Genomic DNA, 19,470 nt, shown 5'->3' with positions numbered 1-19,470 from the left:
AGTTTCATTTCGATGTTTTTGATCATATGTTTGATCAGGTCACACGAGTGGTTTTGAATTTTAAATACAGTTTGTATTACAAACTTCTGCAAGCACCAAGAGCGTAGTTTAAGCGAATCTTGTACAGTAGAACTAAACCCTACAAAGGCCAGTTTAATGGACCGAAGATACTGTAAGGCTCACCACTGAAAGGAGGAAATATGAGGTCTTTTTCTCTGTCAGATGGTTAAAAAAGATAGAAGGGGAGAAAAAATTAGATGTGGTCTTAATTCACAATCTTCATTTTAAATGGGAGCGAAAACTTTGTTCTAAACTGTTCCCACTACATGCTCAGCTTTGATGATAAATGGAGAGTAAACTGCCTGAAGACTGCTTGTGATTATTTGTTTTATCTAGCACTAATTTACAACTTTAGTTGTTTAGTTTTCAACTTTTTCAGAGAAAAAGAAAAGGGTTGGTTAAGTTCAGGGTAATGTTTTCAGAGAATGCTGTTTTATGATTATTAATGATACTCTGGGGTGATCGTGGCTCCACCAGTGTGTGAATGTGAGAGTGAATGAATAGTGGAATTGTAAAGCGCTTTGAGGGCCCTGAAAAGTGCTATATAAATGCAATCCATCATCATCATCATCATCATCATCATCATTATTATTATTATTATTATTATTATTATTATTATTATTATTAATGAGACCCAAAGAGCAAGAAGTGTTTACTGGCTCTGTTTCGGGGAGAAACTTGCTTCTTTTAAAAGCACCATTTGAAGGGTAGAACAAACTTATTTAACTTCATATCCACAGTCTTAGTACTTCTTTCTTTGTGAACTGGAAAAACAGTTTTCCAGGCATCTTAAAGAAAAAAAAATCCTCATATTTTAATTAGTCGTTATATATGTGAACTTTTCGCTTCTTGTGATTATTCGACATATATACTGCCACCACTGACTGCTTATACTCTGGATAAATGCTGTGATTACCTCGCTTACATTCTCAAAAACCCTGCTGCAAGATCACAAAACGGGTGCAAAACACTCATTCCTTCACTGTTGGTCTTCCCGCCCTCTAGCGGGCGTGAGGGCCCGCCAGAGGGACCCTCCCTCCTCCCTGCTGCCGAACTGCTAAATGCGTTTCCTGTCCCTGGATCTCATGAATTGCGAGTGTGATATTATAGAAACTTCCAAGGAAAGCGAGCACAGCGTGGAGCACTTCTAAGAATGAGCCATGGCACTCCATATCCGATTAAAACTCACCTACAGGTGAATTCCTCCTCGCTCACCGTTTCCGCAGGTTGTGGCAGCGAACTTCCCATTTTATCCTTTTCTATTTGTAGCCGGTGCCACGCCCTCCCGATTCGTCAGGATAAAGCTGAAGTGTCGTCCAGGTAGAGTATAACTGCAGCACTTTGTCCAATAGGAACAGCTCGTGGTGCACCTTGTTGTACACCTCGATGCTTAAGAAAAACAGAGAGAGAGCTTTGGACTTACCCCTGAAATCTAGCACTTTATATTTTAGCAGCAAACTTTTCTGTTTCTGTGGAAGTCGAAGGCGCAGTTTTGAAGATGCTCTGTGCCTTTTTGCGTCTGAAGTTGTGAAGTGCAAGAGGGGGCAAAGAAGGAGCATTTTTTTTTTAACACGTCTGAGTTTCCTTTTTCTTTTTTTTCTTTTTCTTTAATCAAAGCCTGCGACATTTTTACAGCCGAGTGGTCGTTGGAGAGCAACCTGGTGACTTTCAGCGATGGCTGGATGCTGTGTTTCAGCGGAGGAGAGAGAGAACCAGAGGATCAACGAGGAGATTGAGAAGCAGCTGCGGAGGGACAAGAAGGACTCTCGCAGGGAGCTTAAGTTGCTGCTTTTAGGTGAGCATCACTAACCTGAACACCAGCTCGGAGGGTAACTGACTTCACGGAGTCCTCCTCATTCTCCTCGTGCTCTCAAATACCATGCTGTAAATCATTCAAAGGTTTGATCTTGATTGTAGTCATAATTGTTCTTTTCCGGGCAAAAGAAAAGCTTTAAAACATTTGCTCTTAAAGTTGTTCCTCTAGCGGAATGATCCAGGCGTTTTCATTTTCAGTTGTGGGGGATTTTGGAGACAGCTCGGCAATTGCTATTTCACCGCTTCCTGGCCACACCTGGCCACGGGTATCATGGCAGGTGGGACAGAGCTCTGATGCCTGTCGACTAGTATTCATTTAGTCATATGTAAGAAGAATGCACACTTTAGAAGGGAAAGGAGTGGGTATTATATCCAGCACGCAACATTTTGTCATTGACACGTGTGGCTACATGAGAGGATTCAAGTCATGAGCAGCGTTTCACAGTTGAGGCGCACTGGCTTTCCGAGAACATCCAGGGTATGCGCAGCCGCGCGCCATGGCGCTGCCATTGATTTTACGCGTGGTCGGGGGTTTGAATCCTTGAGTACTTTTTGTCTGCTGGGGTTGCTAAGTTTCCACCTGGCCACAGAAATGCCGAAAATGGACACACACACAGACAGACAGACAGACAGAAAACGGATCGTTCAAAATGATATCCGTTCCTTTCCTTTACAACATTTTTACACAGTCCTGCTTCGTGATGACCTGTGGAAAGCGTTAAGGCGTGGTAATAGAGCCTTAACCCCCCCCCCCCCCACACACACACACACACACACACACACACACTCTTCCTGAATATAGGGGGGTTGCCCTGTTCTAGGGTTATATAAGTTTATGGAAGCGGCTTCCCGATCCAGAGGAAACTTGCTGAACATGTATCAGGCGCATTTTACTGCAGCAGTGTGGGAGCACTTCAGGAACGCAGTCGCCATCCACGCCTCGGTCAGTGGTGTGTTTGAAAGCCATAACTAGCTGCTGCAGGCGCATTTCATGCAAACGTCATGCAAATGCATCACGGAGCACGAGCTATTGGTTTTTACCAACTGTTCTCTTAGCAGATCATTTCACTCAAAACACAGCGTTATGTTTCTGCCTGCAAACCAACATTCATTTGTTTAAAATAAAAACATTTTCTCAGCTCACTGTAGGCTGTTACAGACAGCTGGACTGCAGCAGTTTTGTTTAACACATCACAAAGGTAGTTGAGAGAAGTCAAAAAGTGGAGTGAAACAACTTTCCAGAAAAAAGGATGACCCTGGAGTCTCTGTTCAGGCTGAAGGAGTGTCAAACATAAGGCCCAGGGCCCAGAACCTGGCCATCAAAGAGCCCAACTCGGCTCCCTAAATAACTTTGGATAATGTGGTAAATGCAAAAAAGAAGGACATAAATGTTATCATTCAAAGTGTATTTTTTTTAAAGCTTTTTTAGCGACAAAGACACCAACTGCCCGGTCATGCTGCACCAAAGTCAGTCTGCAGGATAAAGTCTGGGAAATAAACTGCTTCTTTCTGTCATTTTTAAGCATTTCATCATCATTCTCCTTTCTTAAAGTGGGAGAACAAAGAGTCACGTTGGAGTGTTTCTGTTGCTTTCTGAGGTACTTAATGTATACTTAAATGTCTTTACACAGACAGAAAAAGGAATGATTTGGAGGGTTTTCTTTTCCAGGTAATAAATCTACTGCTCCAGCCCACTAAGATCAAACAGGGCTCTGTGTGGGCCACAGTGTAAAAGGAGTATGACAGCCATGATCTAGAAAGTAACCTTTTGTTACCTGGTCAGAGTGACTCAGCTCTCAGTGGATTTTATTAGGATGGTCAGAGTCAGGTCTACTGAGAGTGCAAGAGATTATATTATAATATTTGTACTATATATGCATATAAACATGTTTAAATGTATACATGCACATGCGCACACTTACAAATATGGATATACACATACCTTCGATATATACCCTCAAATATCTATACATACTTTTACATATATAGACACTGAAATACTGTTTGGTTCTTCTTTTTGGAAGAAGTGTTGTTTTTTCTGTTATTTTTAACTGGAAGATGTTTGAATGTAGCAGTAGATCTGCTGGATCTTGTTTTTTTTGTTGTTTTTAAAAGTCAAATTTTGCAGATTAGTGACTTCTCATGTTTTTTGTTTTGTGCCTCTGCACAGTCGCTGCCTGGCAGGTACATTTCAGTTGTGAAAAAAAGGGACAGGGCAGAGTTTGAAAGGTGGTAGTAGCCGTTATCTCATGACACTAACACCACATTCATTCACACGGGCACCACCGCCTCGTGTTACAGCGTTCCCCGATCAAGGAAGTGTGCAGATATGAAGCTGTGTTTGGGCTTGTGGTCAAATCTGTATATGTGTGTAGCTATTTCATGTTGGCCGCCGGCCTGCGGAGACTTCTGTAGCCGGCATTAATCGGCCACAAGGAAATTGTAAAACCTGACTCTGCACCACGCACACACGCACGTGTCCAGGAATCAAGATCAGTCAAGAGTTCAGCTCATGATCAGCAGTTAAAGACGTCTTTTTCAGCTTTGACAGATACAGTGAAGAAATGACAGGAAAGTGGGGGGAGGGAGAGAAAGAGAGGGGAAGACAAATGGCTAAAGGCCATGGGTCAGACTTGAACCTTGGCCGGCCGTTCTCAGCCATATGGTTGCCTGCTCAACGCACTGAGCTAAACTGGCATGTACTATAAGATATCTTGGACATCCCAGACTGCAACGTGAATGACATTTTTTGTGACTGCACTTTAGGTGTTTCAAACCTTTTTGTATCTGACAGATTATTTGAATTGAAAATCATTCATGGAGTCAGTTGTCACAGTTTATATCTACTGTAGCTTCTACCTGTGGCGTCTGAGGAAGAACATTCTGCAGAGACAGTGAAGTGATTCGTCAGTTTTTATAGCTTGACTATCCTTTAATTTAAAAAAAAATCCTCTTTGAAATCAGCACCATTTCACTAAAACAAATTCAAATGGTAAAAGAAATTTGACTGATTGGCAAGTTAATCAAGAATGATATTGACAAATAGAGAACTATCAAGAGTTCATTCTAGAGACGACGATGGCAAAGATTTGTCAAAGATCAAGGGCAAAGATTAACTGAATAAAGCATTAACTGAATAATGTGACATGAAGTAACGATTGTAATACATGCAGTCTGAGCTCGTTAACCTCCCTCCTTGAGGTCCAGCCTGATTTGCCTCCAATCTGAGCACCTGCCTCTCCTTCTCCAAAATGATCTCATCTCCGAGAAACTTGACTTGTAAACAAGGTGCATGCAAATGCACACAATTTGTCTAAGATTTGTTTGTTAAGATGTAAAGATGATGACATGCAAAACAGCTGGGAACCAAGGAGCTGGGACACACATGCACACAACAAATGCCCACAAGGTGAAACTCCCCACCCATCCCTGCATAAATCCACACATACACAAACACAGCAACCTCCAATATTCAGGTCTGTTAACAAACACATTTGTTAACGAAATCGGCTGTGCATCATGTGATCTCAATGAGAAAATTACGAGCTTTTGCTGTAAGAGCTGAAGAGTAACATGGCAGAAAGGGACTGTGTTTGTGTGGTTTTCATACCTTTTAATAAGAACAAGTATGTATTCATCTAGTAAAGTATGCTTTAGTGAAATATAAGTTAGTCGAAAGACCTTTTAGATAGAGAGCTTGAGTCCAAATACACACTGAGTCTCTGAGTTATTAAGCGTGCATCTGATCCTGTCACTCAGCAAAGGTTTCAGGGTGAAAAAGTGCACCATTCTTGTTGAATTTATTATTGGAAGTTAGGAGGGTTTTTGTTTTATTTATTTTTCCATCTGACCAAAGGAAGGTCATTCTTCAGAAGCAAATTATGTTCCAAAGGTTGATTAAAATATTTTATTCAACCAGGTGAAACTAAAGTTATGAATGATATGTTGAATTTTATTTCGGGCAATTTGTGATATTTAATCTTCCTGTTCTCGGATATTGGCGAGTGTCCCTTTGGCAGTCAAATATACATTCAAATCGTTCAGCTTGCGTCCCTGCGTGGACAAGCTGGGTATTGAGAGTTGTCACAGAACTTGTTTTTATTTCTTTCAACTTTACTCTTAGTAAAAAGCCGTTCATAAAAAGACAGATGGGTCTTTAATGTAGCTGCCAGGCAGCTGCCAGCTGGCATACAGTATGCAACACCTGTGCAACATCTCATGTAATAATTCAAATTTGGATCTTTTTTTAATGTAAATATCATAAATATTGAGTTGCAGTAATAACTCACCAGGATGCAGCTCAGTAATATTTTAAAGTATATATAAACTCCATGCTCTTGCAGAAGGGGCATGGATGCATGACACTGGGCAGGGGTACATTTTACTGTATCGTAGACAACTTCAAGTTTAAAATTGTCACTGTAAGGGGGGGTAGAGACTCCCATGACTTTTTTCTTTTGTGTCTTTGCAGCAGAGAGCTAAATTTGCTTGCTTGCAGTGGCCATAATATCTTCTCTTGGGATAAATGAAGAGTAGAAAATTAGGCTCGTCTTTTATCTTTAACCTGGACCAGATACAACCAGCAAGCACTGATCAGCTGACCTCAAAGATCTCGTATTTGCATATGAATGTAGTAATTTACTAATACAGGGAGGCAACTGACCATGGTAAACTGGAAATAAACCAGTCCATTTCCAATTTAATTAGCACAATTAAAGGTCAAACATCTAGCTAGCACTGACCACACACAACAACTCAAGGTTCAGTATCTTTCTCCAGGATAGTTTGGCATGCAGAGCGGAGCAGCCGGGGATCAAACCACCAGCCTTACAACAGGTAAATGACCTGCTCTAGCTCTTGAGGAACAACCTCTCCGTTAAATGGTTCAGACCCAAAGTGATCACAAATCTTTGAAGCGAGCCTAAAGAAGACAGAATGTTTGTTACGCAGTGTTGGGCAAGTTACTTTGAAAAAGTAATTAATTATAGTTACTAGTTAGTTCTTCAAAAAAGTAATTGAGTTAGTAACTGAGTTACAAGATTCTAAAAGTAATTAATTACTTGAAAAGCAACTATTGCGTTACTTTAAAAAAATGTTTAATTGGCCATTTTTGACTACTTCTGATGTTTCCTCTACATTTCACCTTTAAAAACGATTTATTTGCCTTGTTTGGTATCATTCTTTTCAGCACAACCTCCTGTGTCTGAATTAACAGTTATGTTTTCATTTTGACATACTGTATTAACACTAAGACAAAGACTCAGACAAAAAAACATAAAATCTGAGTAGAAAGTTATATTTTTTACTGTAACAAATGGTAAATGGCCTGTATTTGTATAGCGCCTTACTAGTCCCTAAGGACCCCAAAGCGCTTTACACATCCAGTCATCCACCCATTCACACACTGGTGACGGTAAGCTACATTGTAGCCACAGCCACCCTGGGGCGCACTGACAGAGGCGAGGCTGCCGGACACTGGCGCCACCGGGCCCTCTGACCACCACCAGTAGGCAACGGGTAAAGTGTCTTGCCCAAGGACACAACGACCGAGACTGTTCAAGCCGGGGCTCGAACCAGCAACCTTCCGATTACAAGGCGAACTCCCAACTCTTGAGCCACGATCATGGCATGTTTAATGAATCATATTTCAAATTGTCAATTTTAAAATCATATGCACAAACAACAAAGTTATTTGCATCCATTTACCTTTTACCCGTTTTTTACAATAATCATTTCAAAGTATTTACATAACAATCAGCTGTTCTGCATTCAATAAGATGCCACACAAATTATTTGTGCCACTCCAAATATTTCTGTCCCCTATAAAGGAGAACATCACTGCCTGACACCTGCAGGCCTGACAGCAGCAGGGGTCCGTTCTTCGTACCTCGCTAAGTCAGTTAGCTGGATTTGATTGTTGACGATTTCGCGTGATCTTGGATCGTTCGGTTCTCCGAAGCTCATCCGGGACTTGCTGTCATAGCAACAGATCCGTAAGCGCAAACCTGCTTGGGAGCAGGCTTACTTTATGTAAACAGGATTAGATCGCGGCCACTCAGGTATGTCCGCTTCATTTATACGAAAGCAACAGCGATATTTTTCCACTGTTTTTCCATAAATAAATATTATCAATGTAACTAAAGATAATGCAGTATTTGATTCTTTTATTGATTTCATACAGATACATACAGGTCATTTCCTAAAAAAAGGGAAATGTACTATTAATCATTCTATTTCATGTATTTGATTATTTCAGATGTAATTCATATTTTACAGTAGTAATAGTAAATTACTTCGTGTAATCAAGATGAGAGACCACGGCTATAAAAGCGAAGGTGGATTTGGGAAGTCTGTCGCAGCCATGTCCTGTCCGTTTGTACGCGAGCAACCCATTGCGGAAGGTGCAAGATTGATAAGGAGAGTTTTCAGAATTCAGCGTATATTGTGGGATAGACAGGATCCTTTAGCTCAGCGCGACAGTGTGCTCATAGAGAGATATCGATTTTCCGATTTTCCCGTGAGGGTATTATTTACTTAACCAACTTGTTGACGAGGGGGTGCAGGACCACCACCTGTCTTTTTTTGCTCTGCCCTTTTCTTGGTTGCTGTTATAAACAAACAAACAGATTATTTCAGGGTCTCTTTTCAAGAGACTAAAAGCAATAGAAGTGATAAATATTACCATTCTGTAGAATATTCTTATATTTCACTTTTACTTGTTCCCATGTTCTAGTGGGTCCTGTTGTGGCTCTAATGTGAAAGAGGATATAATGTAATATAATATGATATAATATAATATAATATAATAAATTACTTACGAGTTTAATTTGTCAGCAACTTTCTGCCAGCCCTCTCTCCTTGCTTTTGCAGCCTTTGCAGTGTTCCCTTGCGTTTTAATTAAACTCTGAAACTCCTGAAATCCCTCAATCAAGAGTTCTTGCTCTGCTGCCGAAAAATACTGAGCGCGCTCCTTCGACATTTTCGCCGACCAATCAAAGGGTTGCCGATCAATGTTTCTACTATCGATGCGTAGCCCCTTTTAAGCCACCCAGTGATCTCACATTACTTCATCCAGCTGTACTAATCGTCAACAACAGGTCTGTTCTGACAACCGGAATAGCGAGCTCAAAGTTGTCGCGATGATTTGATCTTCGATGTAGTAAGCGAGGTACGAAGAACGGACCCCCGGTGTATCACTCCTCCTGTTTTTTGTTTTTTTTTGTTTTTACCTTGAGACAGCAGTCGCCTCATTGTTTTGGCAAACAACGCAAAACTATCCACAACACTACACACTAACTACACAGGACAACACATTAACTACACGCTCCAAACACGCTAAACGTCACAAATCCCTCACATCTACAAACTCGCTCTCTCTCTTCTTCTGTTGTCTGTCTTTCTCGCCGTCACTCCTAAAACTTCCCCCTCTTTCTAAACTTTTTTTGCTCATAAGCAGAGAGTGCTTGCTAGCGCTTTCCTTAGACTGTAAACTTGGAGAAACTATTCAGGGAAAAACACCGCGTATATATTGTTTATCATGACTCTGGTTTTACGTGGCCTATCGACACAATTTAAAAACTGGTATATATCACCTTGTTGCTTGTTGCCCATCACTGGTGTTACATGGGACCTTTTAGAGGACCTGTTGAGCAGCCTCACAGCCACATTCTGGACCATTTGCAGGGCTTCTGGGGATGATTTGCTCAGGCAGGGAACAAAGGCAAATAATTATAGAGGCATGAAAAAATAAAAAGCACGTATGATCACTGCCATTTCACAATGAGACACACACAATATGTTTGAGACAAGCAATAAATAAAAAAACACATTTGTTCTTAACTGAATGCCTGATGGGAAGTAACACCAAGATAATGTAAAATTTATACAGAACATAGTTGGAAAAAATAGTAATAAAAATAAGAAGAATAAGAAATACTTTATTTATCCCAAAAGCTGAGAAATGACTATGCCACAGCAGTTACATATACTGTACTAAAGATAATACATTTTCTAAACACCCCTCCACCACTCAAAGTATTATTGAATTTCTCTAGTAAGTGTGTGCATATCAATACATTTAATAAAATATTATCTATGTAGCTCTCAGCAGCACACATATGAGCTCCATATCAACCTGCAAAGAAGCGATGCTTACACATTTCAGTATTTATACTATAATGATATAATCTGCTTGTACAATAAGTACTCTAGTTAGACTAATGTTATTACTGGTGGTTTTGATACTTAAATACTTCTAGGTACTATGAGAACCTGTTGTCTGGCGTCAAAATCAAGACAATGAAAGCAGTCGTAACTGACTCATCTAACCATCAGCATGATTTCTTTAAAATTCAGAAACATGACAATTAAAATGGTCAAATCCTGCACCGATGAGCACTGCTGAGAAACTGGCTGTCACATGAATGCAGATTTTTAAAAACAGACTTTAGACATAAAACTGCATTGCTGTCTCCTCACATAGCCAGCAGACAATTACTTTGATTTGCAGAATGTTAATTTGAAACTCTGCAAAAAATTGTAGACCAAATAAATCTATTATTGAGTTTAATCCTCAATGTGTCTCACAGGCACTGGAGAGAGTGGAAAGAGCACCTTTATCAAACAAATGAGGATTATCCATGGAGGAGGATATACAGATGAGGACAAGAGGAGCTATGCCAAGCTGGTGTACCAGAACATCTACACGTCCATGCAAACAATGGTCCGAGCTATGGAGGCTCTTGGTATATCTTTCACTGATCCCCAGAACCAGGTACAGGCAGACTGTTCCAGACTCTGTTCCAGTCCTTTACAATAAAGACTTGATGGATGAACTACAATTACCTCATTGTGTTTTTGTCTTCTCTGTGTGTCCATAGAGCCATGCCAACGCAGTCCTGGAGGTGGAGGTGGATAAGGTGGAGGACTTAGATAGCAACCTCGCCATGGCTGTCAAGAGTCTGTGGAATGATCCTGGAATACAGGAGTGCTATGATCGGCGCAGGGAGTACCAGCTGTCCGACTCCACCAAATAGTGAGAATTAGGCATTTATGATCTTTAACAGTCTGCACAGATCTCTGTACTTTTCTAGATCAAATTATATTGACAGGATTATTAAATGAGTATAATTTTCATGCAGAAGGAGGATCCCTTCTGACCACATAGATGAGTGCCTGCTGATAGAAGAACAAAAATCTTGCTGAATATAGTCTCTGTCACTGCCACGAATGATGGCAATAAAAAGAGAAGAGCTTTTTTCGGCTTGCTGTTTTTACTATTTTGGGAAATGCAAATTTGATCGAAGCTAAAACAAAAAGTATTTGTTCTCCTGCATTGGAGCAAAGTCTTCATTTCCCTTGAGAGTCCCACCAGTGAGTGAACTCTCATGTAGCTACATGCATTTGGTTTGGTTTTCTACGTGTTTTCTGTATTTTTCCTTTCTTAGTGTTTTTTTTCTCCCTGCATATTTTTCTTTTTAGCTATCTCACAGATCTGGATCGGATTTCACAGCCATCATACATACCTGACCTTCAGGACATCCTCAGAGTCCGAGTCCCAACCACCGGTATCATTGAATACCCCTTTGACATGGAGAATGTCATTTTCAGGTGAGGTGCATATTGACATCTTCTGCACTGCACAGAGTTTCAGTTCAATTCAGTTCAGTTGAATTTATATAGCATCAAATGACAACAGCAGTCACCTCAAGGTGCTTTATATCTTAAGGTAGACACCTTACAGTAATGCAGAGAAAGTGCCAACAATTAAACAACTCCCTTTGAAAAAGCACTTGGTGACAGTAGCAAGGAAAACCTCCCTTTTAACTGGAAGAAAACTCTAACAGAATCAGATTCTGGGAGGGGCGGCCATCTGCTGCAACTGTTCGGGGATAAGGTGAGGGCGACAGGACAAATAACACACTGTGTAAGAGAGCCAGAGATTAATAATAGCTAATGATTAAAGAGTGAAGTGTAAAAGGTAAGTGAAGAAGAAACACTTAGTGCATCATTAGAAGCCAATGCAGCCTAGACCTATTGTAGCATAACTAACAGATCACCTGATCCAGCCCTAACTATATGCTTTATCAAAAAGCAAAGTTTTAAATCTAATCTTAAAAGTAGAGAGGCTGTCTGTATCCCAAATCCAAACTGGAAGCTGGTTCCACAGAAGAGGGGCCTGAAAGCTGAAGACTCTGCCTCCCATTCTACTTTGAAATACTCTATGAACCAAAATAATGGCAGCAGCACAGGAACTGGCCACAGACATGGCACCGACCTCGAAGGTGGCGTGACTTTTCTTGGCTGCTTTTATGACAGGATGGTTGATGTGGGTGGTCAAAGATCAGAGCGGAGAAAGTGGATCCACTGCTTTGAGAACGTCACCTCCATCATTTTCTTGGTGGCACTCAGCGAATACGATCAGGTCCTGGCTGAGTGCGACAATGAGGTGAGAATTTAACAACACAGCAAATGATGATTTCAGTTTACATCCTCCTGGAGTTTTACATGTGCTTGATCCCTTTAAACATCTCAGAACCGCATGGAGGAGAGCAAGGCCCTGTTCAAGACCATCATCACCTACCCCTGGTTCCAGCGCTCATCTGTCATACTTTTCCTCAACAAGACCGACATCCTCAAGGAGAAGATCATGTACTCTCACTTATCCACCTACTTCCCTGAATTCACAGGTTAGACTGAGTGAATGCTCATCTTGATTTCAGCTCTTATTCCACCACAAGATTTGTAATTACTTAGCTGATCTAATTAAGTCCTTCATCATACAATCACTGCACGGTACTCATTTTTATGGAAGTGTTGAAATAGACTAAAAATACTCAACTGACACTATATTAGGTACACTTTGCTGGTACCAGGTTGAACCTCCTTTACCATCAGAATTGGTTTAATTCTTCATGGCTGAGATTTAAAAGGGAGCTGAAAACATTCAGCAGGAATCCACATTGGCAATCATTAGTCTAAGCTCCGCCCCTCCCTCCTTGATACAAGCCCACAAGAAAGTCACCAAATTTGTTCTGCGTTAAAAACACATAATTTATTCAAAATAAAATAACTGATTGGTTTTTTTTTAAACACATTTTTAATCTTTAAGTATCAAGACTTAGAATTTCAGTTTTGGTTTGGTGTTTTTGGCTGACAAGAGGCGAAACCATGTGTGGTCTTCTGCTGCTGTAGACCATCTGCTTCAGAAGATGCTCTTCTGCATACCTTGGTTGAAATGAGTAGTTCATTACCATTAGTTACTATTTCATCGCGTCTGGCCATTCTCCTCTGACCTCTGTGAGGACTGCTACTCACAGATCATCTTTTCACTTTCAGACTATTCACTGTAAACACTACAGATGGTTGTGTGGGGGAAATCTCAGTAAATTTGAAATACTCAGACCAGCCTGTTTGGTACCAACATTTAAAGTCACTTAAATCACTTTTCTTCCCCAATCTGATGCTCAGTTTGAACTTCAGCAGGCCGTAAAATGCATTGAGTTCCTGTCATATAATTGGCAGATTAGATATTTGCATTAACAAGCCGTTGAACAAGTCTACCCAATAAAGTGTCTGGTGAGCGTATGTTGAATTTACTGACATATTTAAATAATATCAACCCTGAATTGCAGGACCTCAGCAGGATCAAGTAGCAGCTCAAGAATTCATCCTAAAAATGTACCAAGAACAAAACCCGGAGAAGGACAAGACGTTGTATTCTCACTTCACCTGCGCCACAGACACAGAAAACATCCGCTTTGTCTTCGTGGCCGTCAAAGACACCATCCTCAGGCACAACCTCAAGGAGTTCAACCTGGTGTAGAAAGCTGGCATACAGCACAGGAGCAAATGCATACAAGAGAAGACCTGAGGAAAGCCGAAATAGAAAAGAATCTAATTATCAATCAAGCTTAAATCAAAAAAAAAGAAAAGAAAGTTTCATTTCTAACAAGGGAGATCCAAAAAAGAGAGACTACAAATATCCTGTACCAGACATACTAACATGAAATTGTGTGTAGATGCTTTAGTTTCCCTTGTAGTTTTTTAGTATTTGCTGTAAATGATATTTACAGTGGAAATGAGAAAGTAAAAATTAGTAGCATGTAACTGACCCGTTGTGTGAACTACTTATTTAAATAGACATATGATCGGAGTGCTTTAATGTATGTAAATGTATCCCCATGTAATAGTTTGACAAGGATGCTCTTTAGCCCAGTTTTGTGATTTCATAATGTTTAGAAATGGTTGCTCTAACACTGAGACGCATGTAAGTGCCTTATTTACTCAGGACAGTCAGCAGAGCCACGGAGTTCATAGAGTTTCAGATGTAAATAGTCTGAGATGTGCTTTAGGGAAAAAAATACAACTGTTTCATCTATTTATGGTTATTTTCAATAAAGAGATATAATTATTTAATAAAGAGTACAAGTCAGCTGCCTGACGTTTTCTTGGTGCGAGGAATAAACAAAGACCGCTTTGAATTCAAAAAAACTTTATTGTAAACAGCATGAAAAAGAAAAAGCCACTGCAGTGAAGATTTTGTTCCCCGAAAACAAAACGATGTAAATGGAATTGAGTGATATTATATCGTGATGCGCCCAAGACCAAAATCAAATCTTTGAAATATACATCAGAGTAAACAGCAGCTGATAATAATAATTAGCATTCCTTTATTTTCAATATATACCTTTTCTCTGTATAATTCATCAGCATGTTTGGCATTGCATATGTGTGGTATAAAAACATAAAAATCACAAAATTTCATACTGCAACCTCCTCATAAAGTCTGATGCGAGGATGGATATATGCAGATAGACATCATATTAGGTCATATACAGCAAACTGATGCATGTAAGTACAGTATAAAAATAGCATGCATCTCTGACTCACACACTCAGTCTTTATTCTGCAATGTATAAAAAAATAGGAAAAAGAAGAACTTTAAGGATGCACATTTTTTGAATTATGTGTACTATAAAGCCATACTAATTCATATTAGCATGCCTTTTATATAATCCAGTAAAAGAAACAGTGTGCAACATTAAATGTGCTACATCAATTATGGTTAATTTGGCCTCAGTGATACTCGAGGGATTTTTTTCCCCTATCAGTCACTGTTAAGATTGACATTTCTACACCCAAATCCTCCTTTACATCCAGAAATGAAAGTTAAACTGAATCTCTAAAGCTATGGTAGGCAAAAATGTTTTTGGTAGCATGCTGTAAAGAAAAAAAGGCACTGGCACACACAGACCTCGCGTGTTTAGCGTTTCTCGATCTTCAGAGTCAGTACTTAGGTAAACTCTCTCTTGCATCCTCCAATTTGGTGAGAACCCACTGAAAATAAATAATGACCAAAGTTAGAACTAATTATTTTCACTAGTCGTGTATCCCAATAATAATAATAAAGAAAAATTTGGGTAGTAAATAAAGGTAACAGCTTTTTTGTTTGTTTGTTTTTACCTTGGCCTCAATGCGAAGTCGGCGGTCCTCTATAATGGTTGGATCCTTGGTGAACTCTTCAAACAGATACTGCCACTCACAGGTCAGCTGACCAAAAGTGCCTTTGGTCACAAAAAATATTCCCCTGGGAAAAAAAAGATGAGTGTGTTAAAGGAATGAATATCTTGTGGAAGAACAAAGAAAAATTTAAACTTTATATTTCAGTTTCTTTATCCCCAAAACAATGATTTCCAGTAATAGGCATTTAAAAAAGTAAAAAGACATAAGCTGAAGCCACCATGCGAGTGCCTTAAACCTTAATCTGAATGCCACCAGATGGCGATAGCTGTGGTTGTAAAAAGACTTTTGGTCCTATCTTTGTGAAAACAGCTTCCTGTCTCGACTGTAAACTTTTTCCAGCTCAGTTTGTGGGTCAATCATTCATTTTGGTTTAACTGAATTAAAAAAAAAAGGATTTTTGAATAAATCTTCAAAATGACTTCACAGTCAGTTATACAGCTTACTATCTCGTTACATCCATATTTTGGGCGGGATTTTTTGCTGTTTTTTTTTTTTGGGGGGGGGTTGTTTTGTTTTGTTTTTTTTTAAACCAAGACAGCAGCAGTGGAAATGCTCATCTCCAGGATTCAAAACGGGGCTCCACAAAGCAACAGCTGACACCATGGCTGCTACATCCAAGTTTTATACAGTCTGTGTTAAGCTGTGGGCTGCAGCCCCCTGGTGGGCAATGAAGGTACTGCATGTCAGAGGTATGAACTCAAATCTTTACATTAGTTACAATTGAATTTGAATGTAACGCTGTTAATAGAGAGTCAAGTACAAGAAGTACATCAGAAGATTAAAACAAATGAATGAAAACAAAGGACAACTCAGGGCATAAACAAATTCAAACAGGACCTATCTGATTACACACTGATGCGGCAAGTGCACAATCACATAGCACAGACAGAAATAACTGTACCTCTTGATCCCTTGGAAAGTACTGCTGGCCATGTCAATAATGCCTCCTGTTGGTCGAGCTACTGCACCAACCAAACCTTTTCTAACACCTTTAAAAAAGCCCGCTGCCCCCTCTTTCTGGGCCCCTGCATAATAACACAAACACTGCAGCTTGAGTTCAAAGATCTTCAGGGCCAAATGCAGAGTCAAGTGTTCAATGGAAACACACCAACAGAACACATATTTTTTTGATCTCCTTTTAAATATTTTATGCCCTTATTTTATTGGACTAACATGTTTATACTTGTGGTCAGACTCATCTTACCTTTAATAGGTTTGGTAACGATCCCTGTGATCCCACTGACAAATCCCTGTAGGAAAAGGAAGATAACGCTGCAGAATAAATGACTCATTACAGCCGTGCATTTTCTTTCAGACTAGTTTGCAGTGTTGTTGTTGCTAGTCTTACTAGTTCCTACATCCTGCATCAACTGTGTGTTTCCTGCTGATAAACAGAGAGGAGCAACTTAAAACCAAAAAAACCAAACAGTTTTACATACAGACACCAGTCCTTTTCCACCCCTGGTCAGCCCCTCTCTCAGACCGCTGGGCTGTTTGTTCATAGCTTCTCGTCTCTACTGCTGGTACTCCTCATCCATTGTGATCGCTGCGACACCCTTTGCCATGGCACCTGTTATCCTGGAGGCTGCACCTGCAATACCGCCTGAACAGCAAACATGATTCGTTACCTGAGACTATTTTTTAATATATCTTAAATGTTCATGTCAAAATTCAATTCACAATTGTGTCAGTGAAAATCTGAAATTTTAAGGGCTCCAACATGGTGCTAAAAAGTCTCTGATGTGTAATGAAACAGCCACGGTTCACTTTTAAAGGCAATATAATGCTGAAATTTAACAGATATAACACTATATTAAAAACACGTGCAGTAAAACGACAAATGCTCAGTTATTACACTGTTCAAATTACAGCCCTATATAGCAGCCATGAACCCATCCCAGTCAATCAACGTGTATAATGACAGCAGATAAAGTGAGGACAGCGTGCAGGGCTGTACAAAAGTCTTTAACGACCTTCATTTCTTTTTATTTATTTTTTTCATGTGGTGATGAGCGATAATTCTCCGAGGTTTAGTACGTTTTTTGTTGGACATTTACTGCTTTTTAACTCATTGTCAATCTAGTTTCAGATTATTTTCACAGGATTATTTTTAACATTTGATAAGCTTCCTAACACTGATGTCAAGCATATAATGACACCAGGCTAAAGGGATGAATCATTATTGTTTCTACACATAATGGACACTTTCAATTAAATTTTATTTTTAACCAGTTTGTTACCAGCAACCTCTCAAAAAAAGTAAATGATTTGCTGAATCTATGAAACATTGCAATGATAACACAGTTTGACAGGCATAAAATAGCTGAAAACAATTGAAGGAAACTGGACAGTTGGGAGGGACAAAGAAAGAAGTGGCAGGTCTAAAAGGCATGCCTCCACTTAGGCTGGACCTCAACGTAAGTGAAGCAGTGTGGGATCATCTTTACAGAAAACAGAACAAAAGGCAACCAGCATCTAAGGAAGAGCTTTGAATGTCCTTCAAGAAGCCTGGAGAACTATTCCTGAAGACTACTTAAAGAAATGACAAGGAAGCTGAGTAAGAGAGTTCAGGATGTGATAAAGAATTGTACAAACTGTTTTTGCTGTACATACTGTATTTCAAAATACAAAGAAATGGGTGCAAGACTTTTGCACAACACTGTACATAAAGTTAAAAATGGAAGATAAATTAAACATAATTAATTTTTGAATGAGAAATTCCAGTGATTATTTAGCAGTGTTGACCTGATCCTGTTGAGCTAAGGCTGACTCTGTATTACCCCTTTAACACTATTTCATGCTTACCTACAGCTCCTCCCACCAGCGCCTTAACCCCAAGAGCCATTCCTTCAACAAACTCCTCAGGGCCCTGGATGGCTCCCTAAAAAACAAGAGCAGTTATTGTGAATGTTAACCTGAATCCAATGTGGCCATATTTTCTAAATTACACAACGTAACTATTCAACAGGTTTTATAACGCACTTCAAAGCTAAAAGACACAGTTGAACTTGTCAATAATTTTATTGGATATCATTACCTGATAGGGCTCATAAAAGAAAGCCTCCACCCCTTCTGACAATCCTCTGATCAGTCCAAATGGGTTTCCAAAAACATCGAGGCCCAGCACCAGCACATACATCTGCTTAATAGCCTTGAGATACACATAGGTGGAAAATCAAAATATCACAACAAAAGAAGACAAAACAAATTGCCACTTGTCTGGTTTCATTGTGCTTGTATGTATTACCTGCTTAGAATAATGTCTGAGGACCTCCCACTGGAGCTGCTGAGTGGTGTAGAACTGGTAGGTCAATTCAAAAAAGGCCAGCCTGAAATAAATGTCACATTCAGCCAAGAAGCAGGGTTGGAATCACCAAGAATAAGTCACATGGAAGTAATTTAATGCTAATGGATGGCACATGCATGCTGTCTATTTGAGCCTTTTTCTGTATTCGTACTTGAAGACAACATCCTGCACATCAGTGAGCCGATACTCTTCAGCAACAAATTGAGCAACTGGACAGGGTTCAGTTCCGAATCTCTCTTCTGTGTCAAGCCATCCTCTCCGCCTGAGCTCAGAGAGAAACTCGGGTGCAGCTGACAAAACAAAAACAAAAAAAACCCACAAAAACATCAGCAGGCATTAGTATGGCAACAAAGAAATTGCAGAGATCAGTTCAGACACTATTTGTTTGACAGAAACTGCATTCGCACACACCTTAATGGGGGAAATGTGGAAGTACTCGTAGAGGCTGATGGGAGATTTGTCAGCAGCAGAGACATGGTTCAGTTCTGTCTTTATGTTCGTTATGTCCTTTTCAAACAGTTCCACCTACAGCATCAGGGGAAAGGCACAACAGCTGTTGAGTTAACTGAATTATAATTATAACGCAATCTGAACAGAAAGGTAACTTTGTGTGTGTGTCAAGGCGTGTAGCCAAAATCAAAAAAAAAAAATCAAATCAAAATTTATTTATAAGCACATTTAAAAACAACATGGGTTGAGCCAAATTGATGAACATAGTAGAGATAACATAGTAAACATACATAGTAATTACTATAAAAGACTAG

General features: G+C 39.7%; 1 protein-coding gene and 1 pseudogene across 3 annotated transcripts; one reads left to right on the top strand and one right to left on the bottom strand.

Annotated features, from left to right (window-relative positions):
* The first annotated feature begins 41 nt into the window (after window positions 1-41).
* Window positions 42-14,323, top strand: LOC146376235 (guanine nucleotide-binding protein subunit alpha-14-like). Of its 2 annotated transcripts, none has more exons than XM_084947570.1 (7): window positions 42-1,855; window positions 10,464-10,648; window positions 10,755-10,909; window positions 11,356-11,484; window positions 12,193-12,322; window positions 12,410-12,563; window positions 13,509-14,323. In XM_084947570.1, exons 1-7 carry the CDS (start codon window positions 1,735-1,737, stop codon window positions 13,697-13,699), a joined length of 1,065 nt encoding a protein of 354 aa, XP_084803696.1. In that variant the 5' UTR covers window positions 42-1,734; the 3' UTR covers window positions 13,700-14,323. The 2 variants fall into 2 exon arrangements, with proteins under 2 accessions (XP_084803696.1, XP_084803697.1); XM_084947571.1 differs by lacking the exon at window positions 42-1,855 and adding an exon at window positions 2,654-9,043.
* A 1,734-nt stretch (window positions 14,324-16,057) lies between these two features.
* On the bottom strand, window positions 16,058-19,236 carry LOC146376234 (intermembrane lipid transfer protein VPS13A-like; annotated as a pseudogene). The gene is made up of 8 exons (XR_014801883.1): window positions 19,118-19,236; window positions 18,858-18,996; window positions 18,647-18,728; window positions 18,437-18,550; window positions 18,205-18,280; window positions 16,839-17,002; window positions 16,604-16,649; window positions 16,058-16,424 (listed from the first exon to the last, which is right to left on the bottom strand). The product of XR_014801883.1 is annotated as an intermembrane lipid transfer protein VPS13A-like (transcript).
* Window positions 19,237-19,470: the final 234 nt, after the last annotated feature.

Source organism: Perissodus microlepis, chromosome 12, assembly GCF_051167445.1.
Source record: "Perissodus microlepis isolate ML-2025 ecotype Zambia chromosome 12, ASM5116744v1, whole genome shotgun sequence".
In the NCBI taxonomy this organism is placed as follows: Eukaryota; Metazoa; Chordata; class Actinopteri; order Cichliformes; family Cichlidae; genus Perissodus; species Perissodus microlepis.
The sequence above is the reverse complement of the archived record's forward strand: the minus strand, read 5'-3'. Positions and strand labels throughout refer to the sequence as shown.